Source organism: Opisthorchis viverrini (assembly GCF_000715545.1).
Source record: "Opisthorchis viverrini unplaced genomic scaffold opera_v5_54, whole genome shotgun sequence".
Taxonomy (NCBI): Eukaryota; Metazoa; Platyhelminthes; class Trematoda; order Opisthorchiida; family Opisthorchiidae; genus Opisthorchis; species Opisthorchis viverrini.
The window spans coordinates 581024-605019 of NW_008751711.1; the positions used below are offsets into that span (position 1 = coordinate 581024).

Here is a 23996-nt window from a genome sequence, read left to right on the forward strand (position 1 = left end):
CAGAATTAACACATCATAAATATTCTGCGCTAAGCTCACAAACAAACCACAAATGCCTTTGAATGAACCAGACGTTTTAAGGGCCTGAGTAAATGAGTGGATGTAGAGTTGTATTAAACACGGTTTCTTCCCCAAGATTTACGATTCAGGATTCTAGCGTGATGAGAACGCTATTCTCTAGAGAACAATGAGTAGAAACAACGCTATGTATCCCTGCGCTTCTCGTACTTGTGCTTCAGCTTAGATAACAATAACAAAACCAGCATTTGCCAGTTGACACAATGAAAAAACTCGTCCAACTACATATACCGGGGAATATTACACATAATTTGTTTTCGACGCGGTTTAGATGGGCCGTAGATAAATGTGATGACGATCACTATGTTTGTCCTAAAACTCACTGCGGCAAATTTCTACATTAGCGACTGCCAAAACTGTAACGTGCAAAAGTCCAGTCGGGGAATTTCGCTATATACCGTCAATTGTTCAAACGTTGTGGAACATTCAGGGGAAACAATTTACTGGTTGAAAATTCAGCGCACACTGCACTCACTTTTGCATAACAGTGTTCACCTTAAAACTCATGATCAAGTAGAAAATCATGTAAGATAATTTTTTCATAACAATGCTGTTCAACGTGCGCTTCAGCACAGTTCACGGAAACACAATCGAGCTCTTTCAAAATTACATTGACCTGATCCATGTTTATTTCCTTATCATATTTAGCAATGAAACCAGATAGCTTTTGGTCACCGAAGACTCACTGTCGTTTTCATGCGGATTTTCCCCGCGGGCCAGTGTGTGCCAGTGAGAATGAAAATGGAAGCAATTTTTTAATTTGCCACAATGAGAACCACGCAACCGATTATCGATTCATAAAAGGGCTGCAAATAGATGTCAAAAAATCTACATATGTACTGAAAATTGGAATTAATTCACCAATCTGGTGGCCGAAGCAAATTAAAGTAGTTAGTGACTAAGTATGTGCAGACAATCATTGGCAAGGTGAAAAACCACCTACCGCTGATATTTTTATTTGTATAATTAGGAAAATATGTTTCCTAGAAACCCCTGGGCCCAACTGAAACCGCTGCGGCAGCACACGGCACTTAGTGTTCATAAAGCACTTAATTGGCTACGTGGCGGAAAGCTAAACTAGACAGTGTCTCCCATGGGTTAAATTTTGTTTTAAATGTGGAACCCAAACAACCCGGTTTTCTTAACTAGGATTGTGGAGTAAAACCCCTATGACATTAATTTTCCCCATGGGTATCAATGAATACATAGAGATCGAATAGGTATTTTATTCTGGTCCTGGGCAATCAGATGACAGAAACACGGAACAATCCACTCGCCCTTTATTTCATCAAATGATCTACTACAAGTGTTCTATATCAATTATTTTAGGAACTGAAACTGAGTAATAAGCGCACGTTCTGATGGGCATCAAAATGGAGCCTCAAGTCTTTGCTTAGTGCTAGTTTCCCTGCCACTGCTTGAGGAATAAATTAACTTCTGACTCTGAAGACATTCTTGAGTCATTGTGATTGTGATTTTTCTTGATCAATCGAGATAATTTATAAGAACGCTTTTGACAAAGCGACCTAGTTGATGAAAGCAGAAGATATCTACTTAGTATACTAAGAACCTTCTTGGTTTTTAGTCAGATGTTTACCAATGAATGAAATTTGATTTCAGGTTGAGTTACTAAAGTCATGACGGTCCCTTTGGAATAAATGTTAAATGCGGAAATACTTCAACTCTCACCCATACATAATTCGTATTTCGGGATACTCCGTGTGAAGACGCTTCCCACTTGAATGCAAAATTAAAACACATGAATATTGTTTGACGTATGTGTGTAAAGTGATGATTTTCACAACTTTTATAACACACTCAAGACAATTAGGAGTAACACGAAACACATTGGCATGGTTACCAGCGATTGCTTCATTTGTTTCCTTTTATGCCAGTTTGTCTAACCTTGATCTACGTGGGAATGATGTGGCCGATTAGGTCGTGTACACAGCATGCCTACACGTTTCGATTTGGGCCAACCACAATATTTCGTCTACTGAATTTCGCAGTCCACAATATATACCGAATTTGTGTACGAAAGCTTCACTTTGAAGCAACGGCATATAGTTGTACGTAATAACCTAGTCATATTATCGCGTGGTCAATCTTTCGCGTATACACATTTTAGAATACGAATTTTAGAGACGACCTACTGACTGCAGGTATTTTTGCACTGTGGCTTTCCGGCAACACTGCAAACGGGGAAAGTATGTGGTCTAAGTCCAAGCGTTCAGGCAATCTAATTTCAATCAGGCTAGAATAACATGACATTTAGAATTAAATTCCTTATTACCGTCTAGTGAATAGTCCAACATAATGCAGAACAATGAAGTTAGGAGCATAAGAACCAAGTAAAAACCACTCTCTGGTCATTAAGAATCCTTTTGCAGACTCCTAACTGACCCAGTATTTTAAGTGCGATGTAGACGCGAATGGATTACACTCTAGCGGTCGCCGTAAGGTTAACAATACCCACTACTCACGTAAGGTGAGATGACATATTGTTACGGTGTTGTTTTTCATCTGGCTTTTTGACTGGATCTATTTGCTTCACTCGATATCAAGAAGTGTGGGAGAGTAGTGTTTTCGATCATCCACAGATGACCTTACGGAAGCCAAAATCGCGTAGCATTCTTTCTGATTTCGCCACGTAAATCATAACGTCACGCTAAAATTACTTTTCATCGCGAAAGTTCCATTTGTTGCGCTAATCACAAAGATTTAAACGTGATGGCAGTCAAAATAGATCATCCGGCCCACAGAAAAACTCAGAAACTCAAAAAATCAAATTACTCCGTGAATCAACCTTACCGGTTAATCGGATTTCATAAAACGCGTATTCTCAAGGACTTCGCTTAAAATTTGTGGTGCTGAGAATTTCCCAATCTGTTTTTCATAACAACCTCGATGAGTTTTATACTTGCCCTCTTTGCTCCCATGGTGACACTAATTTTTATCGACTTTCATGTTTCGATCAAACTAGCTCAACACACCATACGACGCAGAGTAGTTTAGCTAGTCCTAATCGCATGTGTTATAAGTGCTAAATAATTAGTTCATATGGCGATCGAAATGCTGGATGCGAATGCTATTATTTAGTCATTTTTACTGGTACTGTTAAGGATTTCTGAGGCTATACTACGTCGGTTTGCAACTGCGTGCATTGTATACTGGTGCATTTCACATTGCGTGTTTGGCTTTGTAGCAGGCCCTTTCGTTTTTATTGTTTCCATTTCTTTCTGTCACGTTCGTCTATTTTTACTATTTTTCTTCCTCTCAGCTGCTCTGTAGGCTAATTTACTTATTACCCAAAAGTAGTATACGGTGTCTATCATTATGGTAGATTAATATGTAAATACTGGGAATGTACACTCTCGCCTACTGGGCTTTGGCCCAAGAGCTTTGCTTCTGATTCCCGTCCACAGATATTGTCTTGAACACCTGCTTTTGGAGAAAAACTGTCGCTTGGTGCTTCTATAGCGTGCATACTACATCATTGACGAACACGCCAGAGTGATTGCCACAAACTAGTGGACCTACCACAAAGAACCTGGCTGTACATAGGTGCATAAAGGCCTCAGAGCTAGCACGTTTCTCACTGACACAGGATGGACGCAGTGCCAAACACAACAACCTCTGAGTACGCTCATTAGCTTCACGCCTCACACCACGAGCACCGGCCGGTTCACGTAGGCCATGATACACCGAGGACGGTGTTCCTCAAAAAGCGGACCAGTGTCGTATACGGTGTTTGTCAGTTTGATCGGTTTGTTGGTGATGTACAAACTTGCTTACTGGGTTTGGGATTTGTTTCTCTCTTCTATCAATAGAAAATGTCCTGAAAATCTGGCCTTGGAGAAACGCTTAACGTTGGTACTTTCATGGCGTGCACACTACATCAAATCACACATGGAAGGCGCAAATAAACCATCCGATGAGTTTTTCTATCTTAACAACATCCGTGATCACCGAATTATTAATATTGTGTGACAAGAAATTAAGAACTGTATAAATCCTGAGAAGAAATTGAAACTGTATACATCCATCCCAATGTCACTGGAATATGCCTGGATGCCAAAGATGTTTGCCTAACAAAGCGTTGCTGCACGGCAGGACGAGTTTCTAAGCTTTATTGGTATGTCGAAATGATTGTTTGACACATTCGTCGGTAAATTTAGGTAGAAAAATTGGTTTTAGCCCACAAAAATGTCAGCTGCACAAACCTAAATTCTCAGCGCATATTTGTGCGTTGAGCCAAGCCAACCTATGATGGCAGGCAGTGAGCTGGTATTCACTTAGCATAATTTGTGATCAGCGGCCCTCCGGCCTCACAGCCCTAGTTAGGCCACACAATTAGGCTTGTACGTGCGTAACACTAACCAGCAATGCAGATTTATGTGAGATTTAAAAGCATGCAAGTTGCGCTGCGACCGCCTGAAATGTTTTGCTTAATAAACGTAACGCGAGTACACTCGACTTATTTCGCAGGTAGAAAAACTGCTGTACACCGACTATTCGGTCTTCACCCAGAATCATGGAAACAGTCTTAGGTAACAGAATTTTCCACCAGAGAAAAATGGAACTAAATTTGCTGTTGGGTTGAAAGAAGATGTTCTCTTGCATTTCCTTTCAATTAATACCCTTCGCAGTTGAGTTGAATCTGCGTGAAGAATAAAAATAATCGCATCATAAAATCTATTTTGGGAGAAATTCCGGTGTCAAAAATGGTTCGACATGACATACTGTGGTTGCGATTTTAGATACAGTTCGCCGCAAACCCAATATTTCCGGCCAACAAGGAAACTGAAATTTTGAATCAAGTAGTATGTCTGTATGATTTCAATATCTTTATTCTCAATACTATTAGAAACGCCAGGAACAGTTCAGGTGAATGGTGGTGTTGCCGCTGAAAAAGCGCGCATTACAACGGTTGTTTAATCAGGGAAAAAACAAAACTATCTTTTGCAATATCTTCGTAACGAAGCGGACTTGAAGGAATATACAGCGGGGCTTTACCGCCCCATGGCTTTAGATCCTACATAAACTCGCCTAGTAGTCTGTCATGCTTCGAAAACACGCTGAGCTTCATTTCACCAGTTCAAAGAAAATTCACATTGTTTGATCTGTCACTGAGTACTGCTTTAAACACAAGCAAATGCATTAAACTTTCACAGTCTTCGACCAAGTCTGATAATAAACTGTCAGGGAATGTATTTGTACTCCCCTGATTGCAAAATTGGCTGTGCGGTTTGTTTGTCAGAGCTGTATTAGGGAATTTGTCAAACTTGAAATGTGTATTAGGTGAAAGTTTAACGGTGGTTGCTCCTCAGACGGCATTAGGATTCTTGCCAAATAGACCAGCAATTTTCTCACAAACAGCATTTTAACGGTTGAACGTCGATTTTGAGCCACCGGTTCATGTAGCAAATCTATTGTAATCCATGTAAAGGACGGCGAATGCTTATGCAACTCCATTAATTATTTATATGGTTTGCAAATTTAATCAGAATACACATTTTTTGTACATCAGCAGTGCCATAGGGCCTCCTCTCTAATCCACCAATACCAACGAATTAAAGCTGCTGACGTCTACTTAACCTTCTTCCTGATCAGTCTTAATACAGCTTCGTAACTCGGAGACCAAGCAGTCCAATCCGTTAGTTTGGTTTGTTTTGTCTTTTCTTTGAGATAAGTTCGCCTCCCATACTACCAGTCGAATTCTCGCAGAGTTGCAGAGCTTCCTTTTATCTGCTAACTTGCTGCAACTAGATCTGTTTATTTCGTTACACGAATTCTTGTTGAATTAAACGTATTGCAGTGCCAGCATTGATCTTAGGTCCTAAATATGCATCGTTTTGCAGACGCAAATGGCCTCATCGGTTTAATGGTAGCATCACCTTTTTGGTTAAACCTCTTTTTTAAGCCAGGGAATGCTGAAGAGTTCCATTAAGATACAGTGGTCGGCGACGGCCTAGAATATAAAGCTTGCCATAAGTTAAATTGAACTTGGTTTTCCGTAGCTTAAGATAGTGTTAATTACGTGAAGAAATTATTTGTGCCCATATTCTTCAGGTTAGTTCATCACCCTTCCGTGACTTCCGAAGTTTCAAGAGTGAAACTTTCTATTTTATTCAAAGCTGACTCTACCTAAACCGTTTTCTGTTGACAATTTGTTTACATTTTTTTCTGCGCTTGTTGTTGAAATTTTGTGCCACTTTGATCTGAACAACAGTTTTCCCGTTTAATTTGTCCGATAGCACACTGCCCTTCGTACTGCCCTTCGTATGCAATCCTGTGTTGCTAACTGCCCAAAGTTCAATCCAGCCGTAAGGTAAGCCTTTATTCTTCTCATGATTTGCCGTTAATCTCCTATAGAACCACGGTATACATATTTATACACCCTGCCCAAGTTCGATTTAATATACTGTTCACTGCCCAATCTCGACTAGTGTACAAACGCAGGTAAAGTTCGTAGAATTCGGTTTCGCCGCAATTATTACTGATCATCTTTTGGAGAACTAGGCTACGCCTTACCTGTCAGATAGGACACCTACATCGTACGTTTAGGCTAGTTGACGAATTCCTCGCTTTGAGATCATGGTCTTAGCACAGGATCGCCCACAGTGTAACTTTTGAATGGTTTATCTTTGGTAATTTAGTGACGATAGTCAGCGTGACTTGAAGTAAGTATCCACGAATTCACTTGGGAAATGACGACACTAATGCACGTGACAGGAAATAAAATTACACGGCTTCAAAGGCACTGAAGAACATACGTGGCATTTTTTCATTGATTCATTTAGATTTGTTCAATATGATGCTCTTCAAAAAACCTAAACCGAACCTGCTTAATCGTTGATTCTTATGTTTTGATGCTCTTCAAAAAACCTAACGCTTGTTAATTTTCATATGTTTTCCTATGCATGTTGAAGCACTTGTGTAGGCTTCTGAAAGTCTAATTTTTTGGAGAATTTATTCAGTATTGTTGGCAACTTCAGAAAACTTGCCTGATAGCTGCGTTGGCACAAATTTACGCCCCTCTTTATACTAACGGGGGAATGTCAGAAACTGAACGTGCACTTAAATTAGAAACGAGCTCGAGCGAAATCAATGCGTGGTTGTATGAAAGCACTAGGTGCGATTGACATAGGTATCAATTGCTCTGTGTCAAATCACTAGTTTGTTGGGTTTTGAAATGCAATCTTTGGGAGCTTAATCTGTGGCGTGCAACTTTTTCGCAGTAATAGTAAGATATATGTGTGCAACAGGAAATTTAACCTAGGGCTCCAAGCATTTAAGGAGAGGTTTTGTCCAAATATTCTAGCTTGGTGTCAGCTACTAACCTCATGTCCACTTATTTACCAGGTTGACGAAATATGCTCTGCGGTGTAGGGTCAAGTTTTACTTCTGTGCAATCATGAGAAGCTTGGCGCGAGTTGAGTCTTTTTCTGTTAAATTTCTGCACCCAGCTGAATGTATGTGCAATGCGAGACTATATTGGATCCCTGCTTGAGGATGCAGAATAAGTGGTTGAAATTAAAGTTTTACCGGTGTCGTTAACTGCACAGACACCAAGGGGTACAAAACTGATTCGAACATACACACTTGTCATCTAAGAATTTGCGTCTGACATAATGTTTGTCTCTGCTATGCCAGCGCGTTGAATGTTGCATGTCACGCCGGCGCCATATTATAGTTCTGCCACAAAAGCTGGAAAGCATCCACACTAACACCACTGTATTGAAACTAGTGAAAAAATCTTTGGTAGCTAGGAGTGTGTTGTTATTTACAGATTGAGATTTGTCACTGTGTGGTCCAAAAATTTTCCTTTTCACAAATGAATCCTGCAGCCTATTTCATCTTTCTTCATGATATAAGCAGTGCAAGTGTTTCGCTCATTTTGTCATTCTAAGCTGAGATTGATATTCTGACAGTACTAACTTTGCTGTTTGGCTGTAGTCATGCAAAACTGAAATTTGAGCTCTTTTACAAGCATAATTTTGAGATGCACATACTTCCGCCGAAAATAACAAAGTACTATCGCTGTATAAGAATGCAACGAAGGCCGTATCCTCTGGAAATAATCACGTTTGATTCACAGATGGAACGAAAGCGTAACCCTATAATGGGGAATTACAGAACATGTTACGCTTAATGTTATAGAAATCACGAGTGCATTGACAGTCTCTGTACTGAAGGAGGTTTGCAACTTAGACACCAACATATCTGTTGGTGATAGTAACAGCATCTATCGAAATTCATTGCATATTTCTGTGAATGACGCGAACCACAGGGGGCGTGGCTTTCGACAGGTTGCTTGAAATGACGTTTCACGTTACGTCCACAGTTAACTGTATTATTTAACTTGAAGGCGACTGGAGGAAAGCAGAATATACACTTATCAAATAGTGAACAATGATTACAAGGTGGTAAATATTTATGATAGTGTTCCTAATCGTTATTGGCAGCACCAATGGGAGCTGTAATACCGACCCACCAAAAAATCGCTTTTTGAGCGGTCTGAGGTAGCACACTCAACTTTTGTCCAAGATTAACAAATTTAGACCCCGCATTTGTCAAATCTCAGCCAAAGCGTGCAATCCTTAATGCGTAATTAATCACCGTTATAATGGAATAACACTCCAGTTTATGTCAGTTCAACAGCGGTTGTAATGATCCCGCTACTGCCACCAAACTTTCTATGGGTGTTTTCCCCTGTGCAAATAATCAGATGTTGCCTTTTGGAGCTTATCACATGGATTACAACAAAGAAAGTTATTAGGAGGGAAACCAATTAATTTGAGTTTGATTGGGCGCTCGTAGGCTATCGAAATGTCGATCATTGAAAGCGGTTTCTTTTTTGGAACAACCCCTTATATACAGATCTCCATGCACAACAGTCGAAAATGTGACAAGGTATGAACTGTCGTTTTCGATAAAGTTAGGTGACAACCAGCAGATTTATTGCTGAGCAACGTTTCGCTTTTGACACGAAAGCTTCGTCGGGCCAAGTGACCAGGTTTTGAGGTTGGCCACGATTTATGGCGGAAGGATAACCGATTAGCGAAGTCAAGCTAAATCTTTGTTGGGTGTCAGCTGGGGGATTTTAGTGTGTTGAAATTGTTGAACTACATAATCAGATTTATATGTTGGTAAATTGTGTTTAAGATAAGCTAACGATTAAAACGTAGCTTGCGATTAGATCCTGAATGTAGTGAAATTGTGTTGAACCTGATTTGCACATTATGAGCTGCGTTGTTGGATATTTGGCATCTCCGACCGGCGGCGATATGAGGATAGTTTTGTACCGTATTTTTCTCTGTTACGGCATGTTGCGCTCAGGTGTTCTGAAACAGTCAGGTGTATTCAGATGTGCCTTGAAGGTAGTCCTTTTTTGAACACACAACAGCGGGACGTACTGTTTGCTAAACAAATTATTTTTTGGGAAATTATCAATCCCATGCATGAAATTTGCCCAACCCTCCCCAGGTAAGATAAAACAACATTCGCAGTATTATAACTCCAGTTTGCCAGTTCTTGGATTTCAATGTACTGCAGAATTTTAAGGAGGGCTATATGAACAGTTCAGCAGGTTAAGCCAGATGGACTCGTTTAATTCACCTGACATGCTGTCCCATTTTCGCTACGGCAAACGCATTTGAAAATGTTTGAAGCCTGGTTGGACAGAATTTAGAAGTATACCTATTGGATGAAAAACACGGACGCTGTATGAGCTTGTGCACAAGATGCTACAAGGAACACGGGCCCCAAAATGACTGCGATCATGTCTCGACATTTTTCGTTACCTTTCATTTTGGAATAAAAGTGAACTGATTATTATTTCAGTTCGAGCTTTGGAACAGCTACACAATATGTACCGGCAGACAATCCATTGGTATCATTACTTTAAAGAAACAGCTGTTCATTAATCATCAGAAAATTTGAGCTTTACCTGGTTTAGATTTCTAATATATTGCAAAAAGAAGAAGCCGCATTCAGCATCAAGAATTGTTGACCATTTGGAAGTAAATTATCCCAGTGGTAAACTAGTAAACTGGAATTATTACATGGAAAACGCAGTATGGTTCATGCCAGTCTACCGAAGAATAAAAATCTAATCTTTTATGAATTTTTGGATGAAGACTTATTGCCCGTCCGCAATTCTTGAAGGCATTTTCAAAGTGCTTTCCACATATTAACAGAACACTTCTAAACGAGGAAAAGGCACGTAACCATGACTGCCATTATTGATTTGTCCATTGGTTTTGTCACACAGTCGTTTGTTAGCACTCCCTTCTCGCATAAGCACTTAATGCGAGACTTTGTTTTTCCAGATGATCAAATCAGTTGTATAAGTGTTCATATAATCAAAGGGACATCTTTCAATAAAAAACCTAGTAATTGTGAACACGTGTCCTCGTAAGCAGCTGAGTTAGCATCATGTTTGACAATGCTGGCTATAGCTTTTTCACGGGCTTCAGAGCTTGGAGGATTTTAGACAATCATTGCAAATTCAAAGCGATCTATACGGCAGTTTTTTTGGACTATAAGCATGCTGTAGCCGGTTGGTCCAGTATAGTTTGTCAGCATAATTGCTGTAGCACAGCACAACTTGCCTAGGCAAAATAGGTAGTTCTGCGGGACCGAGGAAGCAATTGTGCCTTTCGAGCCACTGAGAGACGCGGATGCTGGACCAGAAATTTTGCATTAAATGGCCCGGAATCAGTGAGGCGTCAACTGTTGCAACAAACACATGTGATCGCGGTACTGACGCACCTCCAGAGCACTGGAATATATTTATCAAATATGTCAGTCGTGTTCTGATCAACGTTGAGCAGCAGCAGGTTGAATGTCAAGGGTAGTAATAAAACTTTGCGAAGGATCCAAACAGTAATAGATCCTCGCGGGAAACTCGCGCCATATGAACTCTATTTGCAAGTGTCGAAATTCACGGTCGAGCACATGCCTGGGAAGATTGGCCACTTGGTGGAGTGGCTGTCAGTGTCAGCGTCTGATGATGAGGTCCACAGGATCACGATTTGTTTTGAAGTCATAACTGCTAAATCAGATCTCAAAAAATTGATGCATTTCCACCGCACGATCTTGTGGTATTGGGAATTGTGGTCACTTTATTAGATGTAAGGAGTATTGAGAACGGAGATGGAGAAAAATTATTGAAAACGTTTCAGAGTCACTTCGATAGGCCGAGTATGATTGCAGTTGGAATACTTTCCTAGATTGCCATCTGTGCTGCTTTTGATTTGCCAGTGATACCTTTCGTTCTGGGACGGACGCTGGTGGTATAAATCACGAAATGGCGCAAACTTCGCGCACAAGCCTTATGAATTACTTCAACCTTGGTCCTGCTAGCCTGGTATGAGGTGCAAGGAATCCTGTGGGCGGTGTCAAATACTGATAGGGAATACGGTCGAGGCACGGTGAGCAAAAATCAAGTATGTCGTGATAATGAAAAAAAATACTGCAGAAGTTTCCTTAGCGGAAAAGTAACGTTATCTTGCGTCACCCACCTGAGTTCAAGCCTACTAAAATATATTTCAGCTTTTATAGCCTACGGAATTAATCAATGTATTCGATCATACGTTCAGCTTCGGAGTATTTTGATTATAGTGGTTGAAAGCACCCTACGTGTCTTGCCCCTCCCAAGTTTGTCTCCGCCTATGCTGTAAATTTGGTGGAGGAAGTCCCTTAGCACTGAAATACTTCGGCATGGCGGAGCAGTGTTGAGCATATGCAGAATTCTGTCTCCATGTGCCGCCCATGTGCCAGGTCATGGAAGCATGGCGCGTGGAGGGTAAAAATTGTTTTCATTATGGCAGTCTTCCATCAGTGGAGCCGCCATTTCCATTGTGCACTAGCCAAAAGCTTTTCTGGGGACTCATGTTTCTCTACGACCTCTAGGAACGGTCTGAACGTTGGGTTATCGCAGGAAACAAGTAACGTAAACCCCAACTCACAACGCTCTAAGCATTTCACTGCCTATTTACCGCGTCAGAATAAAGACAGAGATTGCGGGCCATGTAAACACCATCTTGAATTTTCGGTATACGAGTCCAATGGAGCGCCGTAAGTTTTCTGCATCCCTTCCAACGAAACATCATCGGTTTCCCACACAATTTTGCATAGTATTTCATAACGCAATGAGTGGCCACCCGATAGATTTTCTTTGAGCATTTTTATTTACATGGTGGGGAGCAACAATGCTGTCAATATCTGGCAACTACTACTTTGATAACGGTCTGATTGGACGAATAGATATTTATTTTATCTTCTTTGGCAACCCCAGTACCAGAGAGGCAACATAATGTCAGACCAAAAGTTAAATTTTGCAATTTTTACCAGGCTACGTGACTTTGTTTTGTCACAACGCACTTTTAGCGGAAGGTGACACGCAGGCGTACTTCCAAAAACAGCCATGCGCTTTCTACAAGGTATCTGGAAAATTGTCAACAACTCTGAATATTTCGCTTTTCTCCAACTTGTATTTAGATCAAAAGAAGAAAAGTCTTTTTCCTTTTAAGATTCAAGATACAAATCAACCTGCATGTGTAAAAAAGCAAGATCTCATTATCATGTTTTATAGAAAGGTGAGTTGCTACTTTTGCTGGTCCGATATCCAATGCTCAATTTTGTAACTTACCTTCTTGAAGAAAAACGGTATGGCACATTGCTGGCGTGTATCACAAGAGGGTTAGCTAATTTCCTCTGAACGCACCAGTGAGCGGCATGCACGAATGCTATATATGGACATTTGTAGACAGTTACGAAGCTCAAACTGCACATTATTTCTCCCTCGAGAATGGATAAGAATCTCTGATAGTTCAAACGATCTCCGTAGATAATGCTAACGAAAGTGACAAATAAAGGCATGCAAAAAGAAATGTGAAAAAATATATTGCGGGGTTCCTTGGTGGCGGAAACTACTAGCTTTTCACACTTCACAATGCATCCAGCACAAACAAGGCGATCAAATCATACTGGGCTATATCATTTGCTAAGTATATCGGATCCACGGTTTTGTCAAAGAAACGGTGATAAGATATAGAAAAAGCTTTCGTGGCAAAAGAAAATTGCGCTCCGCGTCTCGGTCACTTTCCTATTCACTTCTCCACCATTTCACATTTTCTGTGAAATTATCACACAAATCAGTCACTTTTGCAGCAAATGTCTTGATGTTCCTTTGTATATGACGTGACAGTTTTGAAGATCCTAAACTTGTGGCGCCACTCCACTTCGCCTAGTAAATATCCGGCTGGTTTGAGACTGCTGCAATCTCAAGCGCGGATTAGTTAATTTGTTTCAGATGAGCACCAATACTTTCAATGAGGCCTATTACACTTGGTAGTTATGGCTATTCGCGGACACAACCAGCCCTTAAAATGGTCTGATTAGAAAACAAATTGGTCTAACTATTGAACAGGCGTGAAAATGTGCATTCTGGAATAGCGAGTTTACTTATGTGTTCATCTAATTCAGAAGCTGTCCCTGTTATGGTCACCTACGTGTACATCTTTTATTACGTAAATTTCGAGAATACACCTATGAGTAATGTGCAGCAGGCTTGTTGAGATTCTCCTGTGCCCACGGCGTTTTGAGTTTATTAGATAGCGTCATCGTTTTATTCTCGAAAAAACGCCGTGAGATTTTCGTGCCAAAATGCGCAGTAATCCAGACGGGTGTTTCACACACATTCTCACCATTTGACCAAAGAGCAAAGTGTAGGTAAAGAATGTCCTAAGGTAAACTTATGAAGCTGTCAAATATATGTTGGTTTCTATGGTAGAAAAAAGCAAATTCCACAAACATCCGATGCTTTATTGATAAGGCCTGACTAATTTTTCAACTCACCCCGAAAATCAATATAATTCGTGGGCCATGCTAAATAATAAGCGGAATATGGACGATTTAGGCAGCCAAATAACCACTTGTTGTTGGCGTTTTAAAAAGAAATTTCGAAATTTTGCATTTAACTGGATAAGGGTGTCAAATCCTCTCACTTTATCCAGGTTATTCAAATTCACGTTAGCGATGTTAAGTGTTTTATGTGTGAATAAGAATCAGCATCAGCTTTGGTATATAATTAAAAAACTCACCGGCGCACAGCTCATAGGCAACTCTCCAGCAGTCCACTATGAACAGTTGTTAAAATGCAAGCAAAATGTTTCCGGTGAACCAACAAGCTTCAACAACCGGCGACATCCACTCCCTTTAACCAAGCTCCGTCCTGTTTCTGCATCAGCGGACACAATAAACAGTGGTCACCAGTGTTTTTGAATATTATGCGAAAGATTGTTTGAACAAGTGTGAACGTTTTAGGAATCAATGAATCCCAAAATGTGAAACTTGGACTTATATGTTGCCTGGTGTTCTGTGCATTACATGCCGATTCTATATATACAGCCGTCAATATTTTGTTGAAAAACCCGTCAGGCTCAAAATGTCATAGATTGATATGCTCGCTCGTTTCTCCAGTAGACCCTACTATGGGAAGCCAGGAGTCATTTACTAGCTTTTTCATTTCCATCAGCAACGCTCGCGATTGGACGTTTACGGAACTAAAATGAAAAGCACTGAACTACTAAATGCAAGCGTAAACTCAAATGGTTTGTTGGGATTCCCCGTGCAAGAAACTTGCATTCTGGCGGGAAGATAATCACGTAGCACCTCGCGGGTGACCATATCCTGGACGTTCAAATCGCAGCTACACCGACGAGACAAAGCAAGTAATTTAAATACTTGTTCAGTCATACAATGCATATGCCGATAAAATTATGGTCGCTCGGAAATACATCCAATTGGATGTCTGTAATGTACCAGTATTACGTGCGGTGTATCCAGGATGCAAATGCAACACAGTGTTTAGGAATCCGACAGAATCAAAAAAGTTCCATAGTCGTGATTTGTTCAGAGAATATCCATGAACCATGGACCTATGAGCGATTGAAATTTCATTAAGTGCTTTCCACAAATCAATCCGTGTAACTTTGACTTGCAGTCACCGAATGTTACGCAATCCTTGGCGGAAGGTGGAACCGAAACTTCTGAAAATATTTGTCCAGGCATCGATGCTTTATAATTGTTTTTCTGCCGACAAATGTATATGGTACCAAGGAATAAAAACGGACTGTAGGACTGATGCTATACCCAAAGTTCAACCTACATTTTGCGCGAGCATTGTGTAGGTGCAGGTCTAAAATGGGAATGAAATTTTTATATCACCATATATCTAGGTAATAGTACAGAGTGATATACATATATAATGCAGTGGCTAGGTGTTCATTCCTGGCCTCCTAAAATGTACAAAAATGCCCTGATAAAGGCACGCAGTGTATTGCACAGAAAAGGAAATGAAATGATATTTATCCTTCCATTAATTTAAGCATTGAAATCTTGTAATGAAGCTAATCTGACGTACTACCTGAAATACCCAATATTTCACATGTGTACATTGTGGACAGACACGCCATTATTAATACAAAATTTGAACATTGTTCCTGACCTTTGCAGCGTTGCTTTTCCTCTGCACTGCACATGACTGTGAAAACAACCAGAGATATATTCATATCCAACAAGTTTTATTCTTTGAAATCAGCTAAAATAATCAATCAAATACGTCTGCCGTATTCTTTAAAACTTACCAGTACACAGATAAGTATCTGGTAACGACAGTTGCGTTATTTTTCCGGCAAAATATCTGTTTATGGTAATCAAATTATGTATGTAAAACCAGGGGACCGAACAGTCCCTTAGGCAAAATGTTTGAGTGATACGAATTCCACAGTCTGAAAATTCCGTAATATGGCCTTTTCTCACAAATCATCTGTCTGATGGGTGTCCACACTTTCCGAATTGTCGATCGAAATAAGTTTCAAAAATTAACTTTGTTCTCTATTCAGGTTCTTCGTTTTAAGATCGAAATTTTATTAGAGGCTTTCCAGAGCTCCACGTCAACATGCACACAACAGGAATGGTCATTTTGGAGATCGGCGTAATAGGTTTTTCTTTAGATTCAGAGAAAAAAATTTCCATTCCGCTCTCGAAAATCACATATTCCAATCGTTCTGTGAAGGGTCTAAGTGGTTTGCTGAAAACTGGTGTGTTGCCGATTGTTACACAACTACTGTGGTACAATTATTGCTGAGTCTGAAATCACAAAACTGATTTTCATGCACTTACCAACTGGTCCGCAGGCCTCTGTTTACATGAATGCAAAAAGGCATTTGAACTATCAAAAGAGCACAGGCTAGGTTGTCTTGATTTCTTTGAAAATGATAACTAATGCCACAAGTTTTTCAAAACCATTCTTTCGTAGCTATTCATTTATGTAGATCGCTGTGCTGCCTTCCAGGGTGTACTATCATACAGCACAACACATTGCAATCAGTAGCCATAATCGTGCTCATAAGCGCTCGTAAAACCTGGTTGTCAATTGTTTTGTAAAGGTTTGTTTTTCGAATCAATTACATTAGAACAGAATCAAAATAAGCATCTCTATATTGTTATACATCAGTTTGTATTGAGATACATGCACAAGTGCTAGTGTGACACGGTTTTCTTACCCATACAATCGCGGTATCTTTGCAACTGTCTTGCTAAAGCTTCACTCACTAAAACAATGGGGGTTCGGCAATTAATTGATCACCAAAATAAAAGATGTGCAGCATACTGTTGAACACTTACATAGAATTGTTGCAACAATGTTGACAAACCAGATCATCATGCGTTCAAGGTGTACGTATACAGCAAGGCGAGGTGCTTTGACAAAATTCTACGCGTTATCATTTTTATATTTGAAGTTGACCTTGAAACCTTTAATCAACAAATGGTTCCGTTTCATATGCGGTGAACATCGTTCAATTTGTTTATTCGTTAACACAAGAGAGCTGACAAACTGTAAAATGTTTGTGGAGAACGTAGCCTTTATTTTTTCTATTAAATAAGTTTAGTGTTTCAGAAACTTCCCAGCGATTCCACGGGGTATTTTCGGTAATAAATCCGATGAGATCCGGATTACTGCAAAATAATCAGCCCGATAACATACTATTAAATTATTCTTTTTTGTTCATTTAAATATGAACAAATTAGGCATGACGGTAGCTCCACTCAATCGACCAGAAGTGCGAAACGTACAAGGTCATATATTGCGCATGGAAAACCTGGATTCAAAAAGGCTGTTTTAATTTCGCAAAATCCCATGTACTTGGAACATCACGATCGACGTATCCCCGTTTGGCACGGTAGTATTCTTGTTGCGGAGTTTGAGAAGGGAATACACTCATTAACACTCAGCTGGTGTCAACGATTACGTAGCCAAATAAGAAAGATATTATACGAAAACTATGTAATGCGTAAGCATACCTGTTGTTGGATAAATCTAGTGAACAGAATGTCCCATGAATAGAATTTTCCACTTCTAAATCGTTAGCAAGTACAGTAAATGTATTACGTTGCGATTAAGAAAATGATGGACGAAAATGTACTGACTGCGTCATCAGCGCCGTGCTACATCTTTTTAAACGATGTCTCAGCCATAGGCTGAAATTTCAGTGTGGCATGTAACTTTCCCATTTTCTTTCGTGTGAAAAATGCAAACCAACCTGCAAGCCAATCAAGCCCGTTTCAGGATATATTAAAATTTTTCAACCCTTTTATTTGCTGGCCATTTGCCAGGCAGGGATATCGTTGTCGGTTTTAACACGGTATTAGGTAATATGAGTTTTACAATGTTTGGAATAAAAGACAACATTTGGGAGAATGTACGTTATTTTTGGGTTTAATATGTTAGAGAAAATCATACGGACGGCCTCAAACCCTAAATGCTCTATTTCTTCCAAGATATTTCTAACTTGTCCTATAGTGTCACGAGACGGTTTTCTTGGAAGATCCGTTGTTACAGTTTGACAGTTTTTGGTAGCCCACTCCATTTAACCTTTATCAGATTTGGAGATTGCCTTCTCAGTGATGTGATACCGTTTCTAGTGAATGATATCGACCTTACCGTTATAATAGCGTCCATTTCCGTTGCGGGAACTTTTGGCCAAAAATGGCAACACGTGCTAGCCGCAATTGTTGATGCCGTAAAGTACTTGTCAAAGTGTTCAGCTGGGATTACGCAGGTGACCGTTCATCTTTGAAACTCTACTCTATACATCCTTATCAGGTAATAACACATCTCAGCTTGTTTAAATTTGATAGAAACTAGGCCGATGGAATATAGATTTCCATTAATGTCTTGTGAATATGTGATAATAATTCATTTCGTACACCCTTGGGTGAAAAGAATTGTGTTGTGCCGTTTTTTATCCAAGCTACTGTTTATAGTTTGTGGCTAAAACGTAGTTTTTCCTATGTTTTCAGCGTTATACGATGATATTTTATTCAACGCCTTCATTTGCATGCCAAAAGCCACCGATCAGTTTTATTTTTGCCAAAAAGGCCTCAAATGTGTCCAAGTTGCTAGTTAGCTGAACGACCTAATCTGCCACGAATACTAAGATGTAGAGCAGATTCACAAATCAATGTATAACTGAGGAAGCGTATAAGAACCAGTCTTCTTGGGATGGAAAAATAGCTGAACAAAACTGCGGTGCGATCTCAAGCTATTTGGTATAGAATTCATCGTCGGCTTTCTTTGTAATGCGCACCGATAACGAACGATGATTCCTTGTATGCGATGAGGTCTCCTTCACTTTGATACCTGAGGGTTAACTCTATGTTTATTCAAAAACACGTCTCTACCTGAATTATTATCTGCAGATTTCTAGGTATAGAAAAGCATAGGACGACAGTCTGTTAGCCATTTTTCTAGGCTACAAACTCTGTTCGGTTGGCTGGATACATTTTTTCCGATCGGTTCGCTGAATTTGGCCACTAACCCCAGGCATTCTATCCGAATTTCACAGTCGAGTGGGATCTATTATGTAAGTTAATCTGGTCGGGCAGACAGCGAAAATGTTTCGGAAACTTTAATTCGTCGGCTCCATAGGGGCTTGCACTCGGACATAATTCGTCTGTTGTGGACCTTAAATTAAAAAACGCATTATTTAAAAACCACGGTGTAGGAAACACCAAGATGTCCAGCTCTCCATGTATTCGTTCTTCTAGAGAAAACTCAAACCTACCTCATTCGGCAATTTATTGGGTCGATTATGCGAAAAAAGACCCGATTAAGAATCTTTCTTTGCATGTTAGTAAATAAAACAGACATTATGGAATATTGCGCTCAATCATACATCTTAGGAACGTCTATCTGGATGCTAATTTAGAGTGGCACCCTCACCAATGGGAAAATTCTCAATGAAATTAGGCATGCTACAATCAGCCGTCTAAATATGAGTCAGTATACTGCACCATTTGGGAGATTTGGGCAACGATTGTTTGCTTCTCTTTGTCCCAATCTAAAGATGAAAATTCCATACAAACTGCACCGGCGTTTGAATGCACGTATATTTCCTGACAAAATGTGCGTCACCAGATGGTTGGTTCATCACACGCGGTGACAGTAACGCTTTAGATACAAGCAGAATTTGTGCGGAGAAGAGTTATCGATATTCGCACAACTCTACTCCAAGAATTCCGGGAACTAAAATGCAAGACGACAGCCCATAATACCGCAAGATGCCAGAATGTAAATTCGACAGCATTTCCACACGATTAATTTGCTTACCAGGTACCTCCATATTTCAATTTCCGCCCAACTTCAGCCTATTGAGTAAACAACAATCTCTCTGAATTTAAAATAATAATGTCATTGGTTTTACCAACATGATATTGGAGAAAGCTTTGCTTACTTTTCCAATTTGCCAAGGTTGCTTGGGACAAATTTATGCTTCATGGTCTTTGGTATCAGACTAAACGCAGAGTTGGTGGAACTAGTAATTTATGCAGAAGACATTAGCTACAATCATAACGTGTTGTGCAGTTTTTTTAAATTCATTGTGTGGTAGCTTCAGTCCACCTACAGCAAGTGGAAACCAAATTTCACAATGTAGTTATTGATCTAGCTAATTCAGCAGACGATATCGCAGCATTATATATCTTGAAATCCATAGTTTATTGGGAATTTACGTTCGTTGCCGCACTGATCTGCATTCGTTAGTATTTTTCAAGCGTGTAGTTAATCCTTTTTGGTTATTAGGGGATTTTACGTTTTTTTTCAAATCTTGAGTGGCAAGAAAAATGTAACAACTTGTGAACTACCTTGGTAGCTGCTGGGACGGAGGACATCAAATTATTAAAAAAATATTGAAAGTCACGCAACAAACTGTATGCCAAATAGAGCAAGCAAAATTAATTTGGTAGCAGAGTATCACCGGTTGATGCAGAGGTTACGGAAAGTAATCAATTGGTGCCGGAAACACCATGTTCTTCGGGATACCGCATTTTGTATATTGTGTACGACTGACTCTTTAGAAAGTAACTCGTTAGTGCATCTTGTAGCTGAATGTGTATCGCAACAATACAAAATGGAGAGTTGTTTGTTCGTATAAATTGTGCAGTAAGAATGTTTGCCAATATCAAGATGAAATTCTCATTATGAATGCTAAAAAGATCTAAATTTGCCAAACTCAAGGAACAATGGATCGTCCGGCAGGTGCCACCAATTGGACGCCTTTTCATTATTTATCGCATTTGTGGGTTATAAAAGTGAGCTTTCATTTCTCAAATCTAAAATTCGCGCGCTTTGAACCTGTCGGGCGGTGAATGAAATTGTCTTCTATTTTATGACGAAGAGCACCCGTGTTTGTTTGTTCACAACGTAATTTTCTTCATCTGAAGAGTCGAAATGCTTGATAACTCAGAACCAAATGTGATGCGTAAAATGTTGAATTCGGTGCAAGTACGCAGACATCGGGGTGAATAGCAACGTATGATGTGCACTAGCGTACATTCAATTCTCCTACATATATGTCGTCTTGGAAGGCGTTTTCCACAAAAATGCATAGGGGCCATCACTAAGGGTTCGTCATCAGTAACTTTTGTAGAATGAGCAAAATGAACAAAAATGGTATCGCCCTTTGTGACGGTAACCGTAAATGTAAACATTTTTGCGGCGTTTGTGTAAACATGCCCCTTGAAAGTGAGACTCATGTGTATCAACTTGCTTTGGAACGCTTTGTCAAATACTTGAGAGCATGTTTTAAGTGACTTAGAATATTAGCTGTTAAAGTGAATAAAAACAACTCAGTATTGTTTACCAAATATGAATATTTTTAATAAATGCTCTGAAGGTAAACCCCTCATATATTCGTACCCGCCAACTTGGGATAATCAAAACATTTAAGCCGTCTTAAGCTTAAAAATTCCCCAGACTAACCTTATTTGAATCGGAGTTTCGTGTACTGGCGCGTGGATTTTGAAAGTTTTTCTGACGATGATTACCTTGCAAAATATGATGGGTAACCATCATCAATCTTCAGCGCATGTTCAGGAATTGTCTAGTTGGAATGCATCCGAGTAAATGTTCTTCAATGATGTTTTATGATGGCGGCTTGTTTCGACAATCGAAATGAAATTCGGCAGACGTTGAATACTGCCTCATTAGTTGTTGAGTTTCGATAATCAATAGATATTTTTCCTGTACTCTGTGCTACAAGTGGACAGTTCAATCTAGGGTTCTGGCAATTTTGACATTATTAAGCATTCTAAATATTTTTTCGGTCGTTCTGTTTTCCTTGAGAAAAATACACCATACAGTGGATCTCAAATCTCAAACGATGTTATATTGTCGTTAGTGCACGTGGCACGTGGAAAAAAGTGAAAAGATCCATGATGTTATTGTAATTCGGTTGAGCGTGTTCAGAGAATGAATCTTACGTGTCGCACTGCGTATGCTAATGCGATCCGAATGACCCATCTGAAAGTCTATTCTAAGGAGGACTGCATTAAAATGCTCTTAAACTGTTCTCAAGGTTACATGGTGTTTGGAGAAACCACGTTTATAAACATCCTATAGCCACACATAAAGTTTGATTTTTGTCTGGAACATAACCTTCACAGTTATTATTCACGAAACACTGACTAGGAGAGGATAATCACTACCCTCATCGCCAGCATGGTTTTAATGTAAAACGTCGAGGCTTCTGTATCAACAAACAATGATTTTTGAGGATCGCTTTTGAGAACTGAAGAATAAAAGGGGTTGGAAAATGCACTTTGCGCTCACCTCATCTGGGCCTACAGTTCCGGATATTTACTCAAGCCAACTTGGCGACCGGCCAAGACAAAAGCAACTGATATTCACTTGTAACCGTGCTTTGCATAGATTTCAACGGAACCACTTCCGTTGGAGCACTGAAAGCTGGCATAAGTTCGACAGCCGATGTTTCGGCAGGCGCACGCCTTCACCTACTGATCACAGGTTTTCCTGCTGGACACATTCTTTGCTAAAAGTACCCGCTTCGTCAAATAAGATTAAATCCTTAGCTCCCCAGTGAAAGTTCCCCAAAACCAACCTAGGTTAAACCTGGTTGTGGAAATGCTACTGGATCCGCTGCATAAACGGACCAAGTTTTAAAGCATTCAAGAAAACTGCCTGCACCTAAGATTGAGGAACACCCCCGGGAGACTCAGAGGATTCCTTGTTGAAGCCATAGTTTATCGAATTGGCCATCTTCGATTTTGGTCCGCACTAACTAAAACTAACACACTCAAAAAGCCCAACAATATGCAGTACCTCTGAATTGTACGAAGAATGTTCAAAGACTACAAGTCCACAGGCACGGCTTCAAGTTTTGCCCGTGCGGTATGCATGACATGGGACATGGTAATATCATTTTCCTCATCCGAAAAATCTTCTTCATATCCTTGTACCGCATGAAGACAGCTTGGAGTGGGCACCGGGCCCATATCTCGTTCCACTTTTTCCGCATCTGCAGAGCCCACTACATTTCGATCACTTTATTCAGCTGAAGGTTGCTCAGCCTGCTTACATATGCACTCACACCTTCGACACACAATGATATCAGAGCTTCTACTGTGCTCCAGATGGGCATTCTTGGTATCACAGAATTTTTATTTGCGCAGAGTACCTGCCAGGTAGCTCAAACCTAGGAAGATCGTTGATTGGGTTCGTCAAACAAGGCCTTTAGATCAAATGCTTTAGACGGGGGCAGCCAGGCATGTGGAGAATAATTTACTTTACAATTTTGACGGAACAGACCGCCACAGATTAAGTAACCCCTGTCAGGACGATCAAATACTGGGTTCAACAGGAATTGACCGAAAATACCATGTAACGAGAGACCCTGCGGCTGTAGTGGGGTCGATCTCTCTCATCTAGCACATGTCCATTCTGCATCAGAGTTTTCATTGTTGAATGGATAATTTGGAAAAATCCATACTACATTCGTTTTAAAATGTCCGATTTCATTAATAAGCATGTGTACGAATTCATGGCCGATTTCTTGTCAACTCATGTTTGTAAATTTGGAGTTCTGTTCCCGGATAAATCTGGGCTCTAAACTCACGGAGGTACTTAACCGAATACTGTTTCATTTAGGCACACGATTACTGATACCAAGGTTGATACGTAAAAACACACAAAACACAAAAGTGTAATTTTAACAAGGATCCATCTGTTATACGCACACCGTTGAATAGCATATTTTAGAGGCATTTCCACTAGAAGCTATGGGCCATGATCTTAAATCTATCAGTGATTGCTTTGTTGGTGAAAATTCGGCGTGCGGCAGATATTAAATTCTGGTGGTCAGATATTGAACTAAGGTGCAAACACGTAAAAATGAAAACGCTCCAGTTGTAGCGTAGTAACTAGTATCTTTCGAAACCACATGAACCGCTTTCGCACTTCGCAAACGTTTCTTTTAACCTCTGCGTCTTATGTTCACGATCTATTTTTTAACTTGAACAAAGACGGAGCCGATAGCTGGAATATCTGC

At 40.0% G+C, this 23996-nt stretch overlaps 2 protein-coding genes across 2 annotated transcripts in view; one reads left to right on the forward strand and one right to left on the reverse strand.

The window, feature by feature from the left end:
- Positions 1–23996, forward strand: part of T265_03717 (hypothetical protein) — a gene marked incomplete at both ends in the record, with an annotated part of 168412 nt that overhangs the window by 74356 nt on the left and 70060 nt on the right. The window contains one exon of the mRNA XM_009168264.1: positions 12586–12683. Within this exon, the coding sequence (XP_009166528.1) occupies positions 12586–12683 (98 nt within the window). The remainder of the gene's footprint in view (positions 1–12585; positions 12684–23996) is intronic.
- Positions 1–23996, reverse strand: part of T265_03718 (hypothetical protein) — a gene marked incomplete at both ends in the record, with an annotated part of 166041 nt that overhangs the window by 74272 nt on the left and 67773 nt on the right. The gene's annotated exons all lie outside the window — the stretch shown is intronic.